This window comes from Mustela nigripes, chromosome 17 (genome assembly GCF_022355385.1).
Source record: "Mustela nigripes isolate SB6536 chromosome 17, MUSNIG.SB6536, whole genome shotgun sequence".
Classification (NCBI taxonomy): domain Eukaryota; kingdom Metazoa; phylum Chordata; class Mammalia; order Carnivora; family Mustelidae; genus Mustela; species Mustela nigripes.
Window position 1 is genome coordinate 16813758 of NC_081573.1, and position 21794 is coordinate 16835551.

Here is a 21794-nt window from a genome sequence, read left to right on the forward strand (position 1 = left end):
GAGACACAGCAAGAGAGGGAGCACAAGCAGGGGGAGTGGGAGAGGGAGAAGTAGGCTTCCTGCGAGGAGGAAACCCGATGCAGGGCTAGATCCCAGGACACCGGGATCATGCCCTGAGTTGAAGGCAGAGGCTAAACGACTGAGCCACCCAGAGGCCCCCACTGTAGAGCCTTAATAAATGCGGCTTTATCATTGCCTTTCTCACTGAATGCCTGGTTAATGTACCCTATTGGATATAATTCTTGAAAAACTGCTAAGAAATGCATATAATAGTTAAACTTTATAATCTGGCAATTTCTTGAGTACTTTTGTTCATAAACATGAAAACTGCATAGCATTAAATTTTATATATTTGATATTAGAATATCTCTTTATATAATATTAATCTAGATGTAATGTGATTAATAATACTTACATAATACAGGAAATTAATTTTAGACAAACTCCTCCTAAAGTCAACTTCCAAGTATAAGTTATTATAAATAAGTTAGTGGTTCCAAACTTGTTTGGGTCATGTACACCTTAGACAGTATCATAAAATTATAGACTTTTCCCCAAGAAAAATATGCATTAATAAAATAAATATGCAATAATTGGGTATACAATTCCAAGGAAAATCATTTAAGGCGAAGGATTCCTTTCTAGACCATATGAACATATGGTCCATTTTCTTACTTACAAGTGTCTTTTACAATTAATTTCTCATTTCCACTGCTCCTTATCTATGAAGGTGGACTTAGATTATCCACATAATAACAATTTTTTATTAAAAATAGAGCTTCTCTATGACCCTGCAATTGCACTACTGGGTATTTACCCCAAAGATACAGATGTAGTGAAAAGAAGAGCCACTTGTACCCCCATATTCATAGCAGCAATGGCTACAGTCGCCAAATCGTGGAAAGAACCAAGATGCCCTTCAATGGACGAATGGATAAGGAAGATGTGGTCCATATATACTATGGAGTATTATTTCTCCATCAGAAAGCTTGAATACCCAACTTTTGTATCACATAGACGAGACTGGAAGAGATTATGCTGAGTGAATTAAGTCAAGCAGAGAGAGTTAATTATCACATGGTTTTGCTTATTTGTGGAGCATAAGGAATAACATGGAGGACATGGGGAGCTGGAGAGAAGGGAGTTGGGGGAAACTGGACAGGGAGACGAACCATGAGAGACTGTGGACTCTGAAAAACAATCTGAAGGTTTTGGAGGGGAGAGGGGTAGGAGGTTGGGTGAGATGGGTACTATGGAGGGCACATATTGCATGGAGCACTGGGTATGGTGCATAAACAATGAATTCTGGAACACTGAAATTAAATAAATAAATAAATTTTTTTTCAGATAACAAGTTTTTAACTTAAGTATTTATTATTGTCAGTCACTGTTCTAGTGCCCTATTAATATTAAAGCTCCTAATCCTCAAAAAACCCTTTAAATTCATATTATTTGCATTTTACAAATTATGGAATAGAAAGATGCTGAACATATTATCCAAACTCACAAACACTAAACAGCAAAACTAAGATTTTAATTTAGATACTCTAGATTAGGGGTCAGTAACTTCTGTAAAGGATATTTTCTAATATGCTAAGCTTTGTGGGCCTAAAAGTAAAATCAAGGATATTATGTAGGTGCTTATTTAACAAAAGAGTTAACAAATTTCCACAAACTTTTTAACTGACCAAATTCAAAACTTTATTTGTAGACATCAAAATTTGAAATTCATATAATTTTCACATGTCATGAAATATGGCTCTTCTTCTGATATTTTTTTAATTACTGAAAAATGTTAAAACCAAACTTAGTTCACAGACCCAAATAAACAGGACACAAGCTGGATTTGGCCTGCTGGGTCAAAGTCGGCTGACCCCTGCTCAAGACTCAGAGACCAGGGATGCCTGGGTGGCTCAGTTGGCTTCAGCAGCTGCCTTCGGCTCAGGTCATGATCCCAGCATCCTGGGATCGAGTCCCACATCCGGCTCCTTGCTCGGCAGGGAGCCTGCTTCTCCCTCTGCCTCCCGTTCTGTCTGCCTGTGCTCGCTCTCTCTCCCCCCCCCTCTCTCTGATAAATAAATAAAATCTTAAAAAAAAAAAAAGACTCAGAGACGATTATATAGTACACTGAAATCAATCAAAGTATCCACCTTGCCATTTTTCCACTCATGTGTCTGGAGAATATCTAAAGTATCAAAGGTATAATTCTACCTGAATATTGGTTTCTTCCTTAACAAATCACTGTGTAAAATAAAAAAGGACTATGGCTGCATGATGAGAACACAACAAAAAGCATACAAGGGGAAGTGTTGGCAAGTGTCTATATGAAAATTAACTGTAGAAACAGCATTTGATGAGGAACTGGGAAAGGAGATCCATCCTCGTGGTACCATCATTAACTGGGAAGAGAAGACCTAGAGACCAGGTAAATGTATAAGTCACTATTTGGCAGACATTTAAGATGAAGTTATTCTGTATCCTGAAAAACAAAAATGAAATTTCACAAAACAAAGAGAAAGCTCAAGATGACTTCTAGCTTGGCTTTGAGATGTGTGACTATAACAATGTTCTCCTCTCATTGCTCTTCTTTGGAATACAGCAAAAAGGGGAAAGAAAAGGGAAGCACAACACAGCAGGCCTTTCCTGGAGCCCAGACAGACTAAACAAGAACATACTTCCTTATCACTAACAAGCCCCCGTGATATGTACTAAGCACACACTAATGGAGGTATGAGAAAGACTGGAATACTGTTAACTGTTCCCTGTACCATAAGGAAAATTCACATTCATTGAAACCTGGGACTGCAATCTGTTTCTATGTTCACAGCAGTTTTCTGTCAACGGAGCTATAAAAATGCCATGGATCTGCAATACGCAGCCTGACCCCACAGAGCTAAGGGGCAGATTCACAGGAAGTAATCCTATTCTTGGTGCCTCAGTATCATGTATTCCCAGGACCTTGCCTTGGGGGCAATTCCAACTCTAAAATTGCCACAATAAACATAGGGCTGTGCTTTTTTAGTAGTAACCTTCATTCTAGGTCTCAAATGTTCAACTTCCCTTTGACAGCCATTTTTGTGCAACTAGCATTTCTGTGCAGTGTGGGTATAAGATGAAATGATAGAGGCAGTGAAAGAAAACCCAATACAAAAAATTCCAAGTGGAACTTAAAATTGAGTCAAGAATAGGCTACACTCACTGTACTCTTATTCCTTCAAGCAGTAGGCTGGATAATACATACAGCGTGCACTGATGAAGGCAACAAAGGCCATCCTTCAGAACAGGGAGGTCCCTTGTGGTTAACTAGAGCCTCGAGGTCTTTCACAGGCACAGACTGAGTCACACGGGGATCTTGTCCACAGATTCCTCAGCACCAAAAATGCAAAAATGAAGCTCTGCCTTATCTAAAAAATAAAAAAGCTACACTAGGCCAATTCTGATTAGCCTTCGGTTGGTCACAATAGCGCTGTCATGGAATCACTTAAAGTACAACCCATCTCACAGTCACAACTGAACATGGTCATAAAAAAAGGCTCCGCCCCCACACAGTCCCAGGAGCCTTAATCTGGCCCACTCAGAGCCTCCCCACCACGCGCGCGCGCGCGCACACACACATTCATGATCACATCCCACGCCGATTCAGTCACACAATCACGCACACACAAACGCACAATCACCTTCTCCACACTGGCCTGACGCTCCTGCTCCACCTGCTCGTAACGCACGAACCTGGGAAACTCCGGACCTCCCGCGGGGAGCTCCTCCCGCACCCGGACCGGGGTCACTTCAACTCACCACACGGAAAACTGTGACCGTAAACCTAGAGGAAAATGAACAGAGGATGAAGTTCACTAACTCACTAACCTGTGAGAAACGTAGTCCACTCTGGAAAAGCGCGGACGTTGACACAAACAGCCCCGAGAGCCGGTAGCTTGCACAGTTAGGCTACTAACGCGCCGCCCCGCGGACTCCTGGGAGCTCCGGCCCACGCGGGAGTGCGCAGGCGCAGACGACTGATCCTTGGCCGGGGGTGAGGTTGGTAGGTCCTAGGGGCTCCTGAGGAGGCGGGAACCCGGTGTTCGGACCGAGAGGCCAGGATAGCTATCCGGTCCCGGAGGAAAGGCCAGGGAGGAAACAGGGAGTTCAAGCCCGGCTTGGTAATTCTGAGGAGGGAACCGGAACCGAGCCCACGGTAACCAGTCACTCGGATCCGTGCGAACGGGGCCTCGGGCGTGGCCCGTGGGCGTGACCCTGAGGGTGACAATCAGGTCTGACCTGAAGCGCGAGCTCCGCGAGGGGAGGGGTTTGTCTGTTTTGACGCGGAGGAAGCTCGATCGTTGGGAGCGGGGCCTCAAACAGCAGGCGCTGCGTTTGTGTCCCGAATTGAGGCGGCCTCTTGTGCCCAACCTGCTGCGTTTTGGGTGCCTGCTATCTGTGAGATGTTGGGACCGAATGTGTGTAAAAAGTGGACGGAGTTGTGTAGCTGCCTCGGATTTCCTCCTTATGTGTCTAATTTTAGAGTAGGTGTGAGTCCTGCTTGATCCTATAGGGGACTATGAAGAAACGAAAGTGATTTTGTGACTTTGCCTGGAATTATATGCAGTGTGCTGTCTGAGGTTGTAAATGACATATGGGTACTGTGAGATGGGGGTTTTCTGAAGTAAGTTTGGTTGACTGTAACTGTGCATGAGTTTGTAACCTACTGTTATTATTTGTGATGGTTTTGTGATTGAAAAACTGCATGACCACTGTCTGGTTGGGTTTTTAAGATGTGATTATCTGAAGAGTGGTCATTAAGCCTGCCTCCAAAATTGTACCTCAATAGCAATTTAGCAAATAGAGGTATGAGTATTGGAAAGGAAGAGGTAAGATTTCATTTCCCAGATGGTAAGATTCAATACAGGGAAACACTATGTAAACTAAAACCAATGTGTTGAAATTAACAGTGCTCCATGAATAGGAAGCAGTAAAAAACAACTTTTGTCCATAACTAGTACTTTCAACACTGATGTATGCGTGAGGTTTCCTGCTTCTGGATGAAATCGATGGCAGGGTATACTTGGTATACTTTTAATCACAAGGCCAGTCTCATTTTAATAGTTAAAATAGTTTGCTAATTAAAACATTCACTGTAGCAGTCAGTACTTTAGATTTCATTTAGCATGGTATCATCCTCTCCCCAGGAAACCTACATTACAGAGAGGAAAGATCAATTTCTTCTCTAGTTCCATACCTGTACTATTAAAAAGTGTTGTTCAATAGTTAAATTAGCTATTAGTAAATTAGTAAGTTAATTTTCAATAATTATGCTTATCACTATGATACAGGTGAATCAATAAAGATTAAGTGGAGGAATTTAAAGTTCAGATATTCTCAAGTATATAGGGATATGTAATATATGATAGGGATGCCATTTCACATTAATTGAAAAAATATGGATTACTTATATATTTGTAGTATTGCTAAACAAGAAAACATACAAAGAAAGCTTCACAAGGGACAAGGGGGGGGCGCCTGGGTGGCTCAGTGGGTTAAGCCTCTGCCTTTGACTTGGGTCAGGATCCCAGGGTACTGGGATCGAGCCCCATATCTGGCTCTCTGCTCAGCGGGGAGCCTGCTTCCCCCTCTCTCTCTGCCTGCCTCTCTGCCTACTTGTGATCTCTCTGTCAAATAAATAAAATCTTTAAAAATAATAATAATAAAAAGAAAGCTTCACAAGGTAAAAACACTTTAATAGTCATAGAAGCAACTAAGAATTATTTCTAATTTAAAATAAAGGGTTAGTTTACTAAATAAAAAAGATAATATCAATTAGGAAATTAAAACATGAGAAAAATAGACATACTATAAGAAGATGCCATCATAGGGGCGCCTGGGTGGCTCAGTGGGTTAAGCCGCTGCCTTCGGCTCACGTCATGATCCCAGGGTCCTGGGATTGAGTCCCGCATCGGGCTCTGCTCAGCAGGGAGCCTGCTTCCTCCTCTCTCTCTGCCTGCCTCTCTGCCTACTTGTAATCTCTCTCTGTCGAATAAATAAATAAAATCTTAAAAAAAAAAGAAGATGCCATCATAGAAATAGAAAAGAAATAAAAGGAGCTTATTCTCTCATAGTAAGAAATGTGTAAGCTAGAACTACAATATACATCTATTAGGCAGAGATTAAAAATTTATTATTAACCGCATTCATCAGGGTATGGGGAGGTATTCTCCTGTGCTGATACTAACAGTGTAAATTGGTAGAAAGTCCATGAAGAACTATTTGGAAATATATGACAAACCTGTCTTCCATGGAGATGGAAGGTAGAGCTGCAGAGGGAAAAGCACAATGTTCCCTCTCTCTCTCCACCAACAACAGATTGCCCAGATTCATTCTAATTCATGAAGAGACTAGGTTTCTGGTGGCGAGGGAACAGGATTTGCCCTTTTTCTCAAATAATCACCACCCTGGATACGTGTGGGTACACAGAGTGGGCAAGTGCTGCAACAGTGAAAATCGATGCAGATTTAACGGAATTATTCTGGGAGATCTAAGTCAAATATGATTTCACATGCTCTTTGTATCCTCTCATCCCTGCCTTCTCAGGATTCTTCCCTTTTCCAAAAGAAAGGCTCAAAAGAGAAGGTTCATCTCTTGCAAATCTCAAAGCCATGCCTCAGGTGAGATGATGTTTCCTCTCTTTCTGAAATAAGTTGTTTTCAGGTGATATAAACATTTGCTTCCCTAACTTAAATTTCCAGGATGTTGGCCATTGCTTCCATGAAGCTGGTCATCAGTAGGGCAAGCAAGTGGCCTAAGCATAAAATGTGAGGAGTGCGTTTAGGGTTTTACATCCCTAAATTTTGCATCCTGTGTTCCTTACCTTCCCCACCTAGTTGCAGACCTCTTCCCAGTTTTTCTTATTCCAATCAGATAAACATAAGCCTTTGCACGTGTACCTCCTAGGTGTAGCTAATGTTTACATATTGAGTTGGTATATTACTCATCATCTCCTTCCTTAGTCTTCTCACAAAAGTACTGCTAGAACAGCAATGTATTATTTTGATTTAAAAGGGAATATATTACTTTACTGAATCTATCCATCTTTAATGAACCTATCTTGTCTAGACACTGATTTGAGATCTAAGTTGTGAGGAGTCAAGGAACAGACATGGAAAAGCTTTGATCATCTCCAATAACCTAGGTTTTGCAATGATACAATGGGAGGTAGAGTTGGTAAATCACATTATTTGCTTGTGGTAAGCTGTCTTGTTGTGTGAGGTTTCCAAGATAGAGATTTGTTTGCATGCTTGTACAGAAAACCATGATTTTGCATTCTACTTCTGTGGTCCTCCTGTCCATTTTATCCAATTCATACAAACGGTGGCCAGCCAGTGAAAACCTTTCCAGTATTTCAATGCTGTTACAGATTTTTTTTTCTTATCTTTTTAGTTTCTTCTTATTTTTTATATGTGGGTGCAGCAGAATGAAATGCATATGCTAGTCCATTCTTGAAACATTCTACTTTGAATCAAAGGTGGCACTTTCCCCTATTTTCATGTCTGTCAGAAAATTCCTCTTCATCTACCCATCAGCCACCCTGGGTGGCTCAGTGGGTTAAAGCCTCTGCCTTCAGCTCAGGTCATGATCCCAGGGTCCTGGGATCGAGTCCCGCATCAGGCTCTCTGCTTGGTGGGGAGCTTGCTTCCTTCCCTCTCTCTGCCTGCTTCTCTTCACAATAGACTTGTGATCTCTGTCTGTCAAATAAATAAATAAAATATTTTAAAAAAATACTGATTTTCCCCAGATGCCAATTTGTTCTCTTCTCTTCACTGTCTCTTTTTCTCTATGCACAGATCCACTCTAAAGGTTATACTGATCTAATTCTAGTGACTCTCAAATACCTCTCTCCATCCTAGACTTCCATTCAGAGTGTCAGAATCATATATCCAATCCCCAAAAGTTAGGACCACCTGAGTGTCCCATAGACACTTGAAGTACATTTCCAAGGTTTACTTCATTACCTCCTTGGTCCAGCTTATTCTTTCTTCTGTTTTCCATTTCCATTTTCTAGTCTCAGCACCTCCCCACTTGCCTATACAGGTAACCCAAGAGCTATGCTTCTTTTTTGTCAATCTACAACCAATTTATGACCAATTCTTTTGCAACCCATTATCCACTAACCAGTTTTCTCCTCTCTAGACCACTAATACCACCTTAATCTAGGAAACATCTCCAACAATGGTTACTTAATTTTCTTTCCCACTTAACACACCTCAAGCCTTCTCCATTCTTCAAGAGTATTGCCTTTGAAGTACAAATTTTATCAGATAACATAGGTGCTATTTAGCCTTTCTTTATACTCCACAAAGCAGCAGAACAAGCAAAGTGGGGTATGCATTAGAATGGAATGTACAAGACAATATATTGAAAGGGAGGAAAATACTAACAGATCATATTCAGGAGCAGATCATCAACTCTGTGGATTGCCTTTAATGCTGATTGATGCCTTATAAATAAATATAAATATGTTGAGAGTGTTCTCAGTACATTTTTAAGACCACTGCTCTGTAGGAAAATTCTAGTATTATTCCATAAACGTGCCCATTGCCCACCTTGATCTATGTTTCTTCTTAGAGCACAAAGACTCTTTCCTAACATACTGTGCCTTTTGCTATTTCCTCAATTTACTAATTTTCTTCTCCCCATGAATTTTAAAAGCAGATACACTGTACAAAACAAATTCATTGTGAGGACAAAATTTTGATGTCCTCAGTGAAGCCTTGGAATACAAAATGAAATTTTTCTTCACTTCATAGCATTTCCCTTGTACATATTTCTGTCATTCATCTGTAATACCTGTTGAGTGTATGTATTTATATGTATGCCTCTCACGTAACCAGTAACTTTTCATGAGCAAGGCCAGGGTTTTATTCATTTTGGTCCACCAGGCAACCAGTCACATTTAAGGCAAATAGTATGATCTTATATATTTTTAGCATGAGATAATAAGTAAATATTATCAGAGAGAAATTTCTACAGTAGAAAACACAAAATAAGAAAACTAGTCTGACCACTGAAAATGGTCTCCAATATCTAGTTCTCACTAGTTCCAATCACTTTAGGATGAACTAGAGTATGCCCTTACAGGGATCAGTGTCATTCAAGGATGTGACTGTGGACTTCACCCAGGAGGAATGGCAGCAACTGGATCCCGCACAAAAGGCCCTCTACAGGGATGTCATGTTGGAAAACTACTGCCATCTCATCTCTGTTGGTAAGGAAAATTCCTTGAATCTTTCAACATCATACATCTCCTTTCAAGAATTTCTAAAGCATATGGAACTTTGGATTTCAGAGATCAGAGGTGATGACTCCCTTTTTGTTAGCAGACAGTGTGATTAGGTCCTCACTTGCCTAGTGCAAGGTATTAACTTGGTAAGATGTTAATGCGTACCTTGTCTGTCACCTTAGAGCTCTATCTTTCTCTTCCTTCAGTAGTTTTGAAGCCCAAGCAGCTTATACCAAGTCTCATTTTTTACTACCAGGGTTTCACATGACTAAGCCCGAGATGATCCGCAAGTTAGAACAAGGAGAAGAACTGTGGACAGTGGAGAGAATTTTTCCAAGTCAGAGCGACCTTGGTGAGTCTGTATAGAGCAAATCCAGTGGACTCAGGTAGTTGACACATTCAAATATTTTGCGGGATCTATTTTTTTAATTGTGGTAAAATAAACATAACATAAAACTTAATATCTTAAGCATTTTTAAGCATATAGTTCAGTGGCATTAGGCACATTTACATTGTGCAACTATCACCATCATCCATCTCCAGAACTCTTTAAATGTTGTAGGACTAAAACTGTACTCATTCAAAAATAACTCCCCATTGGGGCGCCTGGGTGGCTCAGTGGGTTAAGCCGCTGCCTTCGGCTCAGGTCATGATCTCAGGGTCCTGGGATCGAGTTCCGCATCGGGCGCTCTGCTCAGCAGGGAGCCTGCTTCCCCCTCTCTCTCTCTCTGCCTGCCTCTCCATCTACTTGTGATTTCTCTCTGTCAAATAAATAAATAAAATCTTAAAAAAAAATAAATAACTCCCCATTACCTTCTCCCCCTAGCCTCTGGCAACTACCATTCTACTTTCTGTTTCTATGAATTTATCTGTCTAGGTACTTCATAAATGTGGAGTCATGGGGTATTTACCTTTTTTTGTGATTAGTTTTTTTCATTTAACATAATGTCTTCAAGGTCTACCCGTATTGTAGTATATCAGAATTAACTTCCTTTTTAAGGCTGAGAAATATTCCAACTGCATGTATATATCATATGTTGCTCATGCAGTGGACACTTGAGTTTCTTCTACCTTTTGCCTACTATGAATAATGCTGCTATGAACATGAGCATACAAATATCTACTTGAGTCTTTGCTTTCAGCTTTTTTGGTATATACCCAGAATGTATATACATGCTAGAACGTATGTAATTCTATGTTTACTGTTTTGAGGAACTACCATACTGTTTTCCACAATGGCTACAACATTTTACATTTCTAAGGGTTTCGGTTTCTCCACATCCTCACTAACACCTGTTATTTTATATTTGGGGTTTTTAAATTTTTTTTATTTTTATTTTTTTAAGATTTTATTTATTTATTTATTTATTTATTTATTTGACAGAGAGAAATCACAAGTAGGCAGAGAGGCAGGCAGAGAGAGAGAGGAGAAAGCAGGCTCCCTGCCAAGTAGAGAGCCCGATGCGGGACTCGATCTCAGGATCATGATCTGAGCCAAAGGCAGAGGCTTAACCCACTGAGCCACCCAGGTGCCCATTATTTTGGGGTTTTAAATATTTATTTATTTATTCATTCATTAGGTTTTTATTTATTTATTTGACAGACAGAGATCACAAGTAGGCAGAGCAGCAGGCAGAGAGGAGGAAGCAGGCTCCCCACTGAGGAGAAAGCTCGTTGAGGGGCTTGATCCCAGGACCCTGGGACCATGACCCGAGCTGAAGGCAGAGGCTTTAACCCACTGAGCCACCCAGGCACCCCAATTTTGGGTTATTTAATTTTTTTTTTTAAGATTTTATTATTTGACAGATGGAGATCACAAGTAGACAGAGAGGCAGGCGGAGAGAGAGGAAGGGAAGCAGGCTCAGCGCTGAGCAGAGCTCCTGATGTGGGGCTGGATCCCAGGACTCTGGGATCATGACCTGAGCCGAAGGCACAGGCTTTAACCCACTGAGCCACCCAGGCGCCCCTGTATGTGGAGATCTTAAGTGTGAAGTCTTTTGAGTTCTGACAGAAGCATAAACCCATGTATGTCATACCCAATATAAAGAACATTTCCATTAACCCATTAAGTTCCTTCAGGCCTCTTCCAAGTCAGTCCCTTCCACTAGGACAATCACACTTGTGATTTCTACCAGCATAGGTTAGTTTTGTCTATCCATACCTTTTTCATATCTATTTTCTTTAATTCAGCTTAATGTGTGAGACATATATACATGTTTTTGCAGTAGTTTAAGTAGTTTCTTTTAATTATAGAATAGTATTCAGTTGTATGAATATACCAGTTTGTTTACACATCTCCAGTTCATAGACACTTGAAATGTTTCAGTTTGGGGCCATTATGAATAAAGCTATTGTGAACATTCTTGTAAACATCTTTTTCTGAACAAGTTTTTATTTCTTCTCAGTAAACACCTAGCAGGTGGTATCACTCATTCATTATGAAGGTGTATATTTCTCTTTTTTAGAAACTGTCAGCTTTTAAAAGTTACTGTACCATTTTCAGCTTTTACCAGAAATGTGTAAGAAGTTAAAACAAATTTTTTTTATCATTTTAAAACAATATACTTATTACATGTTGACTTAAAATCATTTTTTACAAAAAATAACTATCTCCCAAAAGAAAAAAAAATAGTGACAAAAGTGGAATTGTTACATAATTGAAATTTATTTAATAAGTAGCTGACTTTCACATATGATTCTGTATTCAATTGTTGCAAAAAATTGTTTGAGTTGAAATATAAATATATATTTTTAAATATTTTATTTATTTTTCAGAGATGAAAGAGAAAAATAGAGAGTGAACACAAGCAGTGGGAGTGGCAGGCAGAAGGAGAAGCAGGCTCCCTGCTGAGCAAGGAGCCCGATGGAATTCGGGACTCAATTCCAGAACCCTGGGATCATGATCTGAGCCAAAGGGAGATGCTTAACCAATTGAGCCACCCAGGCATCCCTGAATGAGACATATTTAAGAGCCTATTTAGATTGTCATAGATATTCTTCATTAATACTACACCCAAGGGGCGCCTGGGTGGCTCAGTGGGTTAAAGCCTCTGCCTTCGGCTCAGGTCATGGTCCTGGGGTCCTGGGATCGAGCCCCGCATTTGGCTCTCTGCTCAGCAGGGGGCCTGCTTCCCTTCCTCTCTCTCTGCTTGCCTCTCTGCCTACCTGTGATCTCTGTCTGTCAAACAAATAAATAAAATATTAAAAAAAAAAATACCACACCCAAATGTAACAATTGGTAGTTCCTGAACAGCTAGTTGCAATATAGAACCTGAAATCATAACAATGAACTTTTGTACACTGTTAAATAAAATCCAGTGGTCTACTTAAATGGGTATTTTACCCATGCATTTTCGGTAATATTATGTATTAATCATTTGGAAAGTAACAGTTCAGTGACATCTAAGATCTTCCAAATTTTAACGTATTTCTATATACAATATTAATTTTAAAAAATACCACAGGCCACATTTGTTAATATCATCAAAAAAGTCTAAGAATTGGGAAGCTGACAAGCTCACAGTAGCAAATAAAAGCTTTCCAACAAAATGACCTTTATTTGAAAGCGTGGGTTTTATCATTGGTCACAAATATTAGCATATGTTTTCCTTGAATTAACATGCTCACATTGTTCAAGAAAATGTCTACTAGAGGGACGCCCGGCTCAGTCAGTTAAGTGTCTGCCTTTAGCTTAGGTCATGATACCAGGGTCCTGCATCAGGCTCCTTGCTCAGTGGGGAGCCTGCTTCTTCCTCTGTCTGCTGTTCCCCCAGCTTGTGCTTGCTGACAAATAAACAACATCTTTAAAAAAAAATGGCTCAGTGGGTTAAAGCCTCTGCCTTCAGCTCAGGTCATGATCTCAGGGTCCTGAGATCGAGCCCTGCATCGGGCTCTCTGCTCAGCGGGGAGCCTGCCCCCCCCACGCCTGCCTCTCTGCCCACTTGTGATCTCTATATCTGTCAAATAAATAAATAAAATCTTAATAAAAATGTCTACTAGATACCCATGTCTGAATAATAATCAGTTGTACTCTCAAATAAATGCTCTTCCATAAAAAGTAGATACAGATATTCCCTGCTTTTTGAAAGTTCATGTTATGCCACTTTGGTTTTCGTAAAGATCTCCATTAGTACCTGTCTTCACTAACCAAAAAAATCTGAAGAGGATTCTTTGCTTTAATAAAACAAAGTGAAAAGCAAAAATAGCACTTTGTTTGTTTTGCTGAGAGCTGTAGAGGCCTAGTTAAGCTCCTCCCCCAGAACTACACTCAGCATCTCATCAGCATCAGGCTGCCATAGTTTTGAGCATCTGTGCTTTGTCTCATTTTATTCTGCACATTGATTAGCAAGATGTGTCAGAATAGCTGAGGAAAGGTTATTTTTTTGGATCTGGGAATGCTCAAAAAATTTTCTGTGTAAATTAATGGTAATTGCTTCTTCACTTTATGCCATTTCAGCTTATGAAAAGTTTCACAGGAACATTCTGTTTTTGGATGCAGCAGGAGGGGAAGAGGGCCCTGTATTCAGTTCTCAACTCAAATTATTACACCAGCACTTCTCTTCACAAAATATATTATACTCTGGTATGCAACAGAAGTGCTTCATGCATGCTCGTCTTTAATCATCACACAGAATATTGAAAATATGTGTACTCAAGGATGGAGATCTAATAAAATTAATGATTTTTTCCTGCTCTATCAAAAATAGACTTACATGACACCTTTTTTCTTATGGAATAGAGATGTAGTGATTACTATTATAGATTGGTGCCAGTGTTTTCATTTCTGCTGATGTGCCAGCATTTTACCTGCTGTATTAATCATATTTTTTATCTTTTATATTTTATGATGTTTTGACAACTTTGGAGGGCCTTGCTGGCTGGGGAGAGATTGCCCCTCCCAGAGCTAGCTAATCTGTAGAGAGAGTAGGCAGTCTGTTGGTAAGCCCGCCTTTCATACAAAAACCAACCAATCCCAAGTCCATACCCTCAACTACCTCCTTTACCTAACTGTCACACACCAAGGCAACATTTTCTGGCCCCTAAATCACCTGGGGCCAGTACCTTACACAATTATAGACCACCCCTGTAAAACCCATAGCTTCCAATACTGTTCAAAAATGCCAATCTTAGACTGTTTCCCCTATCCTGCTTTGCCTTTCCCATGCAAGCAAGTCCCAAAAAAGGCTTTGGCTAGGCTTTCCACTCTCTCCTTTCTGCCTCCTGACCAAGCCTGCTGCTCCTATGTGTGGCCCTACAAAGCATGATATGTCGCCTCCTCTCAGGAAATGTAGTGAAAATCTTCTCATGACATTAGCCTATGTCATAAACCTTCAAAAAATAAAATTCTGTAAGTACTAATGAGACACCCAGCTTAAAAAGACAAATGGAGTTTTGTTATTAACAAAAAGAGTTTTTTTGATCAAAACCAAAAGGTTTGATTTTGTGGACTGCCTCTCCCCTTCCCTGCCTCTCACATAAGGATCTCATGTACTAAGGTCCAGAATCACATTTTGGGATTTAGGTTTAGGTCTTTCTTCTTGATTTTCATGTCTTTAACATTTCAGTTATTTCTCTTTTTTCTTTCATTTAATTTCCTATTTATTAGGTATTCTTAAATCTATTAAAAAAAAAAAAAAAACAGAGAGGGACGCTTGGGTGGCTCTGTTGGTTGGACGACTGCCTTCGGCTCAGGTCATGATCCTGGAGTCCCGGGATCGAGTCCCACATTGGGCTCCCAGCTCCACGGGGAGTCTGCTTCTCTCTCTGACCTTCTCCTCGCTCATGCTCTCTCTCACTGTCTCTCTCTCAAATAAATAAATAAAATCTTTAAAAAAAAAACAGAGAAAACATTGTCTAATATTTCTTCCTCTTAGTTTTCATTTTCTTTCCTTCCTTTCCCTGTGCAATGTCTTAACTGTTTCTTGCAGTCAGGCTTACATCCTATTTTCACCATGACATCTGCCATCAGATTTCAAAATTCATACACTGTGGACCTAAGATAATTTTAGTATCACTTTTTTCCAATATATTTATTTCCAGTAAGTTTCTGCATTCCATGGCATAGTGCTCAGATACCTGATGCCTACCCGCCTTGATTTGGGTAAAAAACACTAACTCATTTTAATCCTCTTTCCCCAAGTGCCTTTTCACATCTTCATTGCTTTTCCTCCCTCCTTCTTTATTGCCTAGGAAATTAAATACTTACTGAATAAGTTGAATTATTTCAGTGGTCTCTCATTGGTATCCTTAAAGGCTCTTTCTTCATCTTTAATCCTTGCCTTTATAAAAGTCCTATGAGTTGGGGGACCTGGGTGGTACAGTCAGTTAAGCATCCGACTCTCAGTTTCCACTCTGGTCACTCAGGTTTTGGTCTCCAGTTGTGGGGTCAAGCCTTGTATTATTAGGCTCTGAACTCAGGGCAGTCTGCTTGGGATTCTCTCACCTTCTCCCCTTGCATATCCCCCTGACCACTTCCACGTCTGTGCATTCTCTCTCTCTCTTAGAAAAAGTCCTGTAAACTATAATAATCTGATCCATTCTCAAGTGTGGTTTTCTTGTTTTATGTGAATGGCTTTCAAATATGCTTTTTCAGCCCACTTCTCCCATTTGAACTCTAGTGTATATTTTGATCTGCCTACAGCAATACAACAATCGGTTGTGTCATCCTTTTGATTATTGATTTATCAGAAATAATAGTCATTGTCTTTATCTTATCCTTATTTCTTTCTATTTCCTTTTTTCCCCATAGTCAGCCCCTTCTAGTATCAGGTTGCTTCCATCATCTTTGCTATACTTTTTTTAAAAAAGATTTTATTTATTTATTTGACACAGAGAAAGATCACAAGTAGGCAGAGAGGCAGGCAGAGAGGGAGGAGGAAGTAGGCTCCCTGCTGAGCAGAGAGCCTGATGTGGGGCTTGATCCCAGGACCCTGGGATCCTGACCCAAGCCAAAGGCAGAGGCTTTAACCAACTGAGCCAGCCAGATGCACTCATCTTTGCTATACTTAATGATCTCTCCACAATTTGTGTTTTTTCACTCTGAAATATCTTTACATCTATTCTCATATTCTCATTTGCTACCGACCTCTTCCAAAAGGAGAGCATATTATTTCAGTAACTGCTGTAATTACTATTTGGATTTGCCATGGTTTTTACCTAGTTATTCCATTTATACTATCAATATACCAAAAAGATATCACTTATTATATAAAATTTAAGTTCCTTCTGACAGAAAAATTTCCCATCTGATCATTTCCAAATTTATTTCTCTCTGTGACTGAGAATTCTATTCATCTCTCTTTGTTCTAGTCTCCCAGGTGTATTCCATACAATTGATTTTATTCATCACAACTGGACCTTTCACTGTGTGATAGCTGCTACATACTCATGTAGACACTTGCAAAGTTAGATAACTACAACTTAGACTACCCTCACTTCTGATACCAACTGTAAGTTCAGGAGTCCCCAAGCCTAGCACAAATATCAACACTATGCTATAAGGACTCAGGGAACTTGCTGAAAGCTGTAATAGTTATGGTTTATAACAGGAGAAAAAATATGGATTAGAATCAGCTAAACACAAAGTGCAGAGTCCAGGAAGGTACCAAACATGAAGCTTCTAGTAGACCTCTCTCTATGGAATCATGGACAGCATTACCTTGCTGGTGTGACAATACCTACAGAACATTGCCAGGGAAGCATCCCCTGAGCCCATTGTCCAGAGTTTATATTGGGGCTCCATGACTAGGCATGATTAACTGTACATGTAGCCAATCTCAGCTTCTAGCCCCTTGAGAGGTTCAGGCTGATACTGTGTGACCCGAAGCACCCACCCTAAATCACACTGTTGGTGTGGGTCAAAGACCTCCCTAAATTACATTGTGATTTTCTGGCTGGCCAAAAGCTCCCAGGCAAACAAATATCTATTCCAAGGGCTTAGTGATTACTTCCCAGAAGCCAAAGGCAAATGTCAGGTTATATTTGCGCAAGGTTATATTCTTCACTATACAATACTACATATCATTTAGTTAAAAGATCAAGTTTTGCTTCCTCCATGAATGTTCCTGGACTACTCCAGGCCACGTCAATTCCTTTTTTGCTGCATTCATATTCTACTCATATATGAAAATTATGAATAGGTGCATCCTCTGTTATGATCAAACTTCTTTCCCCATCCAGTTAACATTTCCCCCAAATAAGGTTCTCTCTTTTACTTTTTCTTACTGTAGTAATAGAGACTATTCAATAGTTACCTCTCTCTTGTTTTTAAGATTTTATTTATTTATTTGACAGAGAGAGAGAGACACTGAGAGAGGAAACACAAGCAGGAGGAGTGGGAGAGGGAGAAACAGGCTTCCCACTGAGCAGGGAGCCTGATGTAGGGCTCATGAGCTGGGCTGAAGGCAGATGCTTAACAACTGAGCCACCCAAGCGCCCCAGTTACCTCTCTTGATACTATGCAAGGAAAACATCTTTCTCATCCATTCAGAAATCATTTAATGATAAGTTCTTTTAAATATACATGCTACGATCACATTCCTTTATCTCAGATAAACAGGTGTTAATATATACTCAGAAGATAGTCAATAAAATATTGACATCCAAGAGCTTAACTTTTAGTTGGGAAGGCAATATTATCAAATAAGCATTTTACATATAATATTCATACTAAAATAGCAGATTGTTGAAAGAGTTCTTGAAATGGATGGTCCAGGCTATAATTATAATCTAATTTCAGATAAATTGTACATTAAAGGATGCAAATAATATATGAAGGCTTTTGGATAAATCAATAGTAGAATGTCTCTGAAGGTGGTTGTGGGTCTTAGAAAGATGATGTAACTCTAGTTACTAATACAGATTAGTTTTAGTGTGTACTAGAACTGCACGTAAGTGGAATTGTATAATATATACTCTTTTTGCATAAAGCTTTCACTCTGAAAAATGAGATTCATCTCTTTCCACTGTGTATCAGATTTTTTTTTATTGGTGAGTAGTATTGTATTGTATATATACATGACACAGTATTACCATTTACCTTTTGATGAATACTCGGGCAGTTACCAGTTAAGGGCTATGGTAAATAAGACACAAGTCAATGGCACTTGTGTCTTATTTACAATACATATGGATTCATCAATCCGTATTTAAAATTACCCTAATAGACATGGGTGGTGGTAAGGTAACAATAATAAGATATAGCCAAAAATTATAAGAAAAATAATATAATTTTAAAAAAAGAAAGAAAAATAAAGAATCAATTAGTGCTGTAAGCACATGGTTGCGGAATCTAGGCCTTCACATCCCCTGTAGGGAATAATGGAGTTAAGTTATGTTACTGCATTGGGAGGAAAATGTAAACCCATCATTCCTGAAAATTGAAAGAGTAATTCAGCAAATAAAAGGAGGAAAAGTTAGAATTGATGGTCAGGAGAATTTAGTTACTGACCATTTCTGGAAGAAAAAATTGATGGTACCAGCAGTCAGAATACAACAATGATTATATTCATGTTTTAAGTATACTTTGTTCTCTGGTTTATTTTACAATTCCTAATGGAAAGAGGTTTCTCAAAGTCTTCCCTTTCCGGAGAATTTAAGTTGTGTGGAAAGTTAGGGCCTAGGCTATAAACAGTGTTTCTCTCAACACTAGGAAATGAGTGCTTGAGAAAGTTCATTTGCCATGGATGGGATACATGCAAGTGAGGAAGAAACAAGTGAAAGTATTTTATAACACATATTTAGGCATGAGGGAATAATATTTAGGCTTTCATTTCTACCTGAACATTTTCCTTGCTTACTGGTTAGTACCCTTAATAAGCTCACTCCCTTATTTCTGAATCTGCCCATTCCAAGAACAATCCCACTTTCATCATCCTTTGTTTGTCTTCTGTTTACTTGTCCTTGTGTTTATTATACCTGCTCAAGGTAGCTTATATTAACAATATGCCAAGGTATAAGTGTTCTTTTCTTGTGCCATTTTTCCCTCATTTTAACTGTGTAGCAGGCTTTGTGTTTGTATCATAAGAATTTTCCCTACCAAGAGGTAATTTATTTTGGCCTTTGTGTAGATCACGATAGTGAGGCAGACAGTTGCACAATGGGTTGTTTGTATATACATCCGATCCAAAATATTTATGTGAAAACTTACAGTGTTGTTATTCTCTTCTAGAAGAAGATGGAAAAGCTGACGATGCTTTAGTGAAGTTCAAAGAATACCAAGACAGGCACTCTCGATCAGTCATATTCATCAACCATAAAAGATTAATTAAGGAAAGAAGTAATATTTTTGGGAAAACGTTTCCTGTAGGCAAGAACCGTATTATGTCAAAAACAATACTACGTGAATATAAGCCTGATGGAAAGGTTTTAAAAAATATTTCGGAATTAGTCAGTAGAAATATAAGCCCTGTAAGAGAGAAGTTTGCTGAGAGTAATGGATGGGAGAAATCATTCCTCAATACTAAAAATGAGAAAATTCATACTACAGTGAATCTCTGTAAACAAACAGAAAGGAGTCTGAGTGGTAAACAAGAGCTTATTCAACATCAGAAGACTCAAACTCTTGAGCAATCATTAGATCATAATGAATGTGAAAAATCCTTCCTTATGAAAGGAATGTTATTTACACATACTAGAGCTCACAGAGGAGAAAAACCCTATGAATACAATAAAGATGGAATAGCCTTAATCGAAAAGTCAAATCTCAATGCCCATTCACAAACTCTTATTGAGAAGAAAACCCATGGATACAGCAAATACGGTAAGTTCCTCTGCAGGAAGTCTATTTTTATCGTGCATCAGAGATCTCAAACAGAAGAGAAACCCTTTCAGTGTCCTTATTGTGGAAATAGCTTTAGAAGGAAGTCATATCTCATTGAACATCAACGAATTCACACAGGTGAGAAACCTTATGTCTGCAATCAATGTGGAAAAGCTTTCCGTCAAAAGACAGCCCTCACTCTTCATGAGAAAACACATATAGAAGGGAAGCCCTACATTTGTATGGATTGTGGGAAGTCCTTCCGCCAGAAGGCAACTCTCACTAGACATCACAAAACACATACAGGGGAGAAAGCCTATGAATGTACTCAGTGTGGAAGTGCTTTTAGAAAGAAGTCATACCTCATTGATCATCAGAGAACTCACACAGGAGAGAAACCGTATCAATGTAATGAATGTGGGAAGGCATTTATCCAGAAGACAACCCTCACTGTACATCAAAGAACTCACACAGGAGAGAAACCCTATATATGCAGTGAATGTGGAAAGTCCTTCTGCCAAAAGACAACCCTCACTCTCCATCAAAGAATTCATACTGGGGAAAAACCCTATATTTGTAATGAATGTGGGAAGTCCTTCCGCCAGAAGGCAATCCTCACTGTTCATCAGAGAATACATACAGGAGAGAAATCCAATGGATGTCCTCAGTGTGGGAAAGCCTTTAGTAGGAAATCAAACCTCATTCGCCACCAGAAGACTCACACAGGAGAGAAACCATATGAATGTAAAGAATGTGGGAAGTTCTTCAGTTGTAAGTCAAACCTCATTGTACATCAAAAAACCCACAAGGTAGAAACCATGGGAATTCAGTAAAGGATATGACTTTTTTGGTAAAAACTTTTGAAGTCCTAGTAAACACTGTACATGATGTAGCTTGCAAATATAATATTCAACAGTTTAAGGTATTATGCCACAAATTTACCTACTGTTTGTGAACCTATATAACATACAAAGAATGACTAGACAAATAGTAGTCATTGAAAATACAACCCTAAATTTTTTATTATTAGATTCAGCAGGCATAAACTTCCTTTGTCAAGTTTCTACAAACATTTAAAATCACTTGTTTTCAATTTCCTTACATACCATGTTGTGACCCAGTAATAAGCAACTGACCAGTGGTCCATGGACCACACTGTGAGCGGAAGTGTTTTTAAAAGAAAAGAAGTATGAATGTTCATAAGAGTGGTTTAAAAGAAAGGAAGTATGTATTTCTCATTGCAAATATGAAATAAAAATTAGTTGTTACCTCCTCAAAATTTACCACAGTTCTGACTTATAACAGAAATTAGGTTTTGCATATTATGAACCTTTATATAAATTGGATTATACATCATGTATTCTTTTATATATGGCTTGTTTCATTCATCATTATGTTTGTAAAACCCATCATTAGTGCATGCAGCAGAAGTTCATTTATTTCTATTCTATATTGAATTCCATCATATGATTAAATTACAGTTTATCCAATCTACTGTTGATGGACTTTTTCATTGTTTACAGCCTAGGGTCATAATAAATAATGCTTCTGTGAACATACTTATCATTTGGTGTACATGCATTCACTTCTCTTGTGTATACACTAGGAATGAAATTGCTGGGTCCTGGAGCATATGTATGTTTGGTCAGCTTTGGTAGGTACTACCAAACAACTCAGAACTTTCACAGCATGATATAATTCACTCTGAAGGAAAACAACTGAATATTAGTGATATGGTGATGGTTCCAAGCAGACAGTTCATGCTAG

General features: G+C 39.1%; 2 protein-coding genes across 21 annotated transcripts in view; one reads left to right on the forward strand and one right to left on the reverse strand.

The window, feature by feature from the left end:
• ZNF529 (zinc finger protein 529) overlaps positions 1–4002 on the reverse strand; it is a 77023-nt gene extending 73021 nt beyond the window's left edge. For 3 of the 7 annotated variants that reach the window (XM_059382962.1, XM_059382963.1, XM_059382961.1), the window contains exons 1-2: positions 3865–4000; positions 3242–3404 (exon numbers count right to left, since the gene is read on the reverse strand). The gene's annotated coding sequence lies outside the window, so the exon portion shown is untranslated. Of the gene's footprint in view, positions 1–3241; positions 3405–3677; positions 3838–3864 lie in introns of those variants that run through there. The other 4 variants (XM_059382965.1, XM_059382959.1, XM_059382964.1 and 1 more) reach the window with 4 other exon arrangements.
• Positions 3989–21585, forward strand: ZNF382 (zinc finger protein 382). 14 transcript variants are annotated; one of them, XM_059382913.1, is made up of 5 exons: positions 3989–4039; positions 6583–6656; positions 9102–9253; positions 9525–9620; positions 19437–21585. In XM_059382913.1, the coding sequence occupies exons 3-5, from the start codon at positions 9115–9117 to the stop codon at positions 20858–20860; spliced, it is 1659 nt and encodes a 552-aa protein (XP_059238896.1). In that variant the 5' UTR covers positions 3989–4039; positions 6583–6656; positions 9102–9114; the 3' UTR covers positions 20861–21585. The 14 variants fall into 14 exon arrangements, with proteins under 14 accessions (XP_059238896.1, XP_059238901.1, XP_059238897.1 ...); XM_059382918.1 differs by having other exon boundaries at positions 9127–9253; XM_059382914.1 differs by having other exon boundaries at positions 3989–4035.
• Positions 21586–21794: the final 209 nt, after the last annotated feature.

Coding starts and splice junctions, on each gene's coding strand:
- ZNF382 (XM_059382913.1), top strand. CDS start 9,115: ATGCCCTTACAGGGATCAGTGTCATTCAAGGATGTGACTGTGGACTTC. Junction 9,254..9,524: donor CTGCCATCTCATCTCTGTTG/GTAAGGAAAATT, acceptor TTTTACTACCAG/GGTTTCACATGACTAAGCCC. Junction 9,621..19,436: donor TCCAAGTCAGAGCGACCTTG/GTGAGTCTGTAT, acceptor ATTCTCTTCTAG/AAGAAGATGGAAAAGCTGAC.